The sequence below is a fragment of the Lichenostomus cassidix genome, chromosome 4 (assembly GCF_008360975.1).
Source record: "Lichenostomus cassidix isolate B80296 chromosome 4, HeHo_3.0, whole genome shotgun sequence".
In the NCBI taxonomy this organism is placed as follows: Eukaryota; Metazoa; Chordata; class Aves; order Passeriformes; family Meliphagidae; genus Lichenostomus; species Lichenostomus cassidix.
Window position 1 is genome coordinate 48,718,755 of NC_139484.1, and position 6,000 is coordinate 48,724,754.

Sequence of the window (6,000 nt, forward strand, 5' to 3'; positions counted from 1 at the left end):
CTAAGAAATATGTACGTAAAAAAAGCTGTGTCTGATAGGCTTTTTTGCTTCTAAGCAGACTTTTACAAGTTATTGTAAATACTTGGAAAATATCCGAAGTAGTGCCTATTCTAAAACAAAATGGGCTATTTTTATAAACCTGGGTAATTACAGTTAACTAGATCAAGTTAGTGCTCTTAATGTCTGATTCCAGTGAAAGCAGTGGATATTTATATTTACGCTGAAAAAAGATTACTCGGTTATGGAATTATGAAATGCACAATTCAAGTTGTATATTTTCAAGTTTATCAAGAAGTTGTGCTATACAATAAGAAAGTCCAGTTGTATTCAATTAATTGTGTAATTCTTAAGTAGATACAAGATGGAGTTGGAAGAATCACAGTATAAAGAGTGTAAAAGCTAAAATGTAAACAATATTTGGTAGGATCTTACTTCAGAGTCACTTGTAATTTCCATGTCGTTCTGATTAACTTTCATTTCCTTTTCTCCCCCCATAAAGGTAAAAAGAAAACTTGCTCGAAAAGGGAGGAAATGAAGGCCAAATAAAGGCATGCTCCAAGCTTCTGCAAAAACTAGGATTCAGAAATTTCCTGTACAGGAACTGAAATTACTTCAAAATACACAGCTTTCAGCTCTGAAACAAGAAGGAAAACTATGCTTCCCTTTCACATGAAATTAATCCTTCTCAATGGAAATGTAAAGCAGAAACTCTTGAGAAAGAGGCTAAAAGCATCTGTACTTATTTCCCCAGAGACTTTTTTTATGAAAAGTCAATAATTAAGCAAATTGCTTAACACTTGGTTCCAGTTCCTGCATTCTGGAGTTTAAAAGTGTATTTACACCATTAACTTTCATGCTGCATTTTTTTTTAAAGAAAGTCAGAGAAGGTCCTTACACTGACATTGAAAATTCATGATCCTAGAGCCAGGTATTCCCATGTTTCACAGAAAAGGTAGAAGTCTACTGAATGGATTTTAAACAAGACTAGAGGAAAAAAAACCACAAAAAAAATTTTTTTGCTTTACTTTTGGAGACTGTTTTATGTATAATTCTTTCTGCCTGCCTACTTTTCTGCAAAAATAAGATGTACAGATTTCAGTTCCCTGCTATGAAAAGTCATGTGGTGGCAATTTTATAAATGTTGCTTTCTGATTTTTATCAGAGTGGGAAAGTAATCACTTAAAATTATTATTAATTCGCAAGTAGACATTTCATTTTTTAATTTTCCCTCCATTTTAGTTTAATATAATTTGCAATAAATGTACATATTGATGTTTGTTTTATAAAAACATATATCACTTTTAAGTGTTTTTACTCCTGCGGTTCTGTTGGAATATTCTAAATTTTAAAGGAGTAAAGACAGTCCAGCATTTGATTTTATAATGTTTGTCACCAGATTTTTATTATTGATGTAAAGAAAAAAAAATCAGTTTTTAAAAATAGTTGGACTTTGGCAGCTTTGTAAGGAAAGTTGGAAATGTTTAGGATTGCTCTCAATTTTAAGCATTGTGCTGATTGGAAGTAAGTCTGTTTTGCATTTTGTCTTCCTGTCCAGGCTCATTTTTTAATGTTTATTTTAGAAGATTGTTGCATCAATATTATGTTTCCTGGCATTGTTCAGCATAGATACAGTGTACACTTTTATGTACACATGATCATATTTAAGTTTGTTGCATAAAATAAACGCTTCTAGGTGTCATGTGGCGGTCTTCTTTTAATTTTCTTTTTTTTTTTCTTTCACAGAAAACTAATTGCTATATCTGTACATTGGCTTGGACATTCACAGAAGTATTGTACAGAGCAAAGGAGTTGTAATGCAGGCAGTTCCATACTTTAAAAGTTAAGTTTTTTAGGTAAAGTTCTAGTGGTTTATCTTGTAGAGGGGGTTGGGTTAGTCTGCAGAGTGACAGTGAAAAGTTTGCTTTGTTTCCCAGTGCCTCAGTTCCCCATTTCTCCTCTGCAAATTGTTTTGAAATCCCTTGATTCATATATAAGAGCTGCATACTGGTGGCTTTAGCTAAGGATTGCTTGTGCTCCTGAAATGGGTAGGGTGCAGTTGTGTGCTCTGAAATGTGATTTAAGTCTCTCTTAGCAAGTGTACAACTGGTGTTGTTTTTCTTCTGTAACAGAAAATCAGGCTCTGTACATAAAGCAGTGTGTGCAGCTCCCCTTCTACAGCAACCTGCAGGGCTTTGACCTGAAGGATTTGCAATGCGTTATGACAGAGGGAGATTTTAAAATCTTTTAATTACACATCTGTCAGGGGTTTGACTTCTAAAACTGAAATGATTTCACTAGATGGATTTACTGATTATAATGCAATTTCTTCTTAGTGCTCTGGTCAAATAGTTCCCTCTCACAAAAGTTGAAGTATTTTATTTAAACTAAACCTAAAATGTTTTAGTTTTTCAGTGCTACCTGAAAAAGAAACTTGCTTTTAGAAATGAGTTCTGGTACCTAGATGGTGTGCCTTTAACAGTGAGCTGAAATCTGGACTCGACAAATCTTGCAAGTAATTTAATTTTGTTTCCAAAAGCTTTGCTTTTTGTGAAGAGAATAATTACTGGATTTTTTCCTTTTTATGTTTTTTGGTTGGTTTTTAATTAGTAACAATGTCAAATTATTCAAAGAATCATCATAGAAGAATTTACGTTAGAAGGGGTTTCTGGAGGTTCAGTGCCATGCTCAGAGCATGGTTTTCAGTTGTCTTTCTCCAGATGCAATTATGCTGAGTTTCTTTCTGGACATTTGAGTTACTTTCATATGTTGATTATCAGTAGAGTCAGTTGGTACATTCATGTAGCAAATTATGCTGGGCATAACTGGCTGAGCCAAAATGCAGCATAGAAGAACTACCAGAAAGTTCTAGTGTTGGCTCCCACTGCTTCTGTTCAGGACTTGCCCCACACAAGGCCATGTACAGACTTTCCCTGCCTGCTCACCCTGTTCCCTTGCTGAAGTGCTCAGGGCAGTGAGGTGCTGCTGGGAGTTGCCTCAGTGCTGGAAGGGCACCTTTGGGTCAGAGCAGCACCCAGGCTGGGGAGCCCTGAGTGGTGACAGCAGGCAGGAGGCAGCCTGGAGAACCACTACAGAAAGCACCAGTTCTACACAGACATCATCTATGCATTGCCAGGGCTGCTGAGGCTTCAAAAATAAGATCTGTTGAAGAATAATGAGTATACAACTCTGGAATTGAAGGCAAAGTATTCCAAAGAGAGAGGGGAAGGAGTACTTGGCCATGTATCAGTTTTCAAATATTGCATTTAAAGGTGGGGATTCTGCCATTATAATAATGAAACTGATGCTCAGAGTTCTTCACTTGTTAATGTGCAATTAAGAATGACAGGAAGCCAAATAAAACCCAGCCTTTAATGGCTTTTTACCAGTGTAGGATTTAAAGGTGCTAGGTTTCACATTCAGTTACATAGAGCTAAGTTCTTACCATCTTTTAAGTTCCCATCTTCATAAAAGTCTGGCTGTGTTTCTTAGCAGACATACATTTATTTCTGTTTCTTTCTGTGCTCTGATACCTGGACTGCACGGCTTTCATCACAGTAAGACAAAAGAGTTGTTCTGAGAATATACTTTGTGATGGACTAAATTAAACCTCTACCACTCAACAAAACTAAATCTGAATAGTTTTTTTGGATAAAATAATAATGCTGTCTAGAGCAATCTTAAGCAGGAGAAATAATATGTATTACAAACCTGTTCTGCACATGCTAACAAGCCCTATAAGTTTTAGAACTGATAAATAACAAAATGTTACCTAAAATGTGCTTCCAGCTGTTAGATAGTAGTTCACATTGTTGGACCAAGTTCGGCATCAGACTGACTCTTGAGTGTCAAGTTAACTGATGAGGCTGTCACAGCTGAACTGTTTCCTCTGAAGATAAATGAAGATTTGGGATTGCCAAAGATTTGCAACACACAGGAAACTTGCTTCTTAAAGAAATCATCACTGTGGATCCTAGTTTTCTTGCATGTGTGCTTCATTATTGTATTTATCAGTGTTAATAGTTCTGTTTGTGCCTGGAAGTCAAGTCTCAAATTGGTGCTCAAGAAAATAGCCCAGACGAAAGAAGCTGGGCTGTGAAGCCTACTTGCCAGCCTGGCTGCAGGTGCACAGAGCTGATAACCAACCATTAGTCACAGCGTGGCTGGTCTCAGCCCAGGGCATTGTGTCTCAGTGCAGGAACAGATTTGCACAGGGAGTAGCAAAGGCCTTAAAAAGCAGGGAGCAAAGTCCCTCTGTACAGCAGCGCTTGGTGTGTCCCTTGAAGCCTTCCCCAGCTTGAATTTCTGACAGGAGAGAATCATCCTGCTGACGAGTACTCTGGGTACTTAGATGGCCAGAAGGAAGCTCAAACAATACTGTAAAATACTCTTTAAATTTCAAAGACCAAGAGTAGCTTCCATTCCTTAAGAGTTTTTAATCCAGACATTCTTTAGATTGATTTGGCTCAGTTCTTCAAAGGCAGAAAACAAGACCAGACTTCCTCAGGAGCAGAACTTGGAAGTGGCTGCTGACAGCCTCTGCCTTCCTAGCTGTACAGCCTGAATCACGAGAGTGGATGCAGAATTTCCTTTTATTTCTTACTTCTAAATGAGAGACCAGAGGGGGTAAATGACCCAGTTGCTCCCATCAGATTCCTTAGCACCAAGTCAGTGTGGTGACCCACAGGATAACTACTTTCACAGATCACTCCCTAGTACACTTCAGATTCAGAGCAGGAACATCTCTGACTCCAGGGAAATTCCCAGTCCTATTTTTTGCAGTCTGAAAACATGAGCAAGTTTGGTGCATGTAAAGAGAGGAGTGCGACCACAGCCAAAGGCTTGTTGCAGTTCAGACCTCCTGCTCATTCAGGGTAAAAAAGCTGAAGGCACAGCCCAGCCATGCATACTCTGCTGGTTGGTAGAAGCTCTGCAGCTGAACTCGGTCAGCATCACGTGCTGGAAGATGCTATGAGCGTGTTCCTCAGAGCCCTGGTGTCACATCAGGCAAAGGGCAGTTGTCGTACCACTGGAACAAGTCCTCCTGATGGAAAGACCTCTCTGACCTGCAACGGAGCATCTTCTCTGCCCAGGGAAAGTCCTGACACTTTTATCAGGACTGTTGGCTTGCAGTGGCTGGGTGTTGTAAGCCAGCAGGAGGAAGTCAGGCTCATGGTGACCCTTTCAGCTTTAGCAAGAAATGACTAAGGAGCAATTCAACTTTGAGCCTGGTGAACTGATCACCAACTGCACAACTGTATCCATGGTCAGCCGCGCCGAGTCATCCAAGGGCTACACAAGTGGGCAGCGCAGTTGAGTCTTGTGTTACTCAGTGAAGAGGGAGAGCTAGCAGGGGACATCTGCTTTTCACTGGGAGCATGGAGATTATCCAAGCTGATTTGTAACTCGCTGAGGTTGTGCTGGCAGCACTGTAGTCTGCAATGTGCCAGCTCAGGCAAGAAGCTCGACCAGATAGCTTTGGAATACTGGGCATCCTCCTATGGCCCTAGCAGCCACAAAAGCTCAGATGTGTGTTCATAATGCTGCAAGTTGGGCATGCTCCAGAACAAGAAATACATGTTCTGCTACTTAGTTCAGGCATTTAATTATCTCATTGTTCTGGAAGGAGAAATTGGTATGTGTTGACTCTGATGCACCAGAGCTCTTGAAGCAAGAGGCAGAAGGTGATTATGGCTGTTCCTTTGGTGTTGGGTCCGGTGGCTGTAAAACAAGTGGGAAATCACTGCATGCCCAAGGAACTTCACAGGCAATTGTCTGATCTTTTACCCCAGCATGGCATAGTTCTAACAGCCAGGGGCTGGCTGGGCAGGGGGCATGTAGTCCTGCACCCTACACCAAGGAAAGCTGGGACACTCAGAATGTTTTGCCATATGGTGTGAGTGAAAACTTGGAATACCATTTGCTTTGGTATATATTCAGGTGCCACTGCATCGTCTTAGTAATGTCCCCAAACCAGAAACAAGCTTGGTTTCTGCTGGTGGC

General features: G+C 40.0%; 1 protein-coding gene across 2 annotated transcripts in view; it reads left to right on the forward strand.

Moving 5' to 3' along the window:
• Positions 1 to 1,699, forward strand: part of PDS5A (PDS5 cohesin associated factor A) — a 74,444-nt gene extending 72,745 nt beyond the window's left edge. For both annotated transcript variants that reach the window (XM_085059114.1, XM_085059115.1), the window contains one exon: positions 500 to 1,699. In XM_085059114.1, the coding sequence (XP_084915240.1) occupies positions 500 to 535 (36 nt within the window). In that variant the 3' untranslated portion in view covers positions 536 to 1,699. The remainder of the gene's footprint in view (positions 1 to 499) is intronic.
• Positions 1,700 to 6,000: the final 4,301 nt, after the last annotated feature.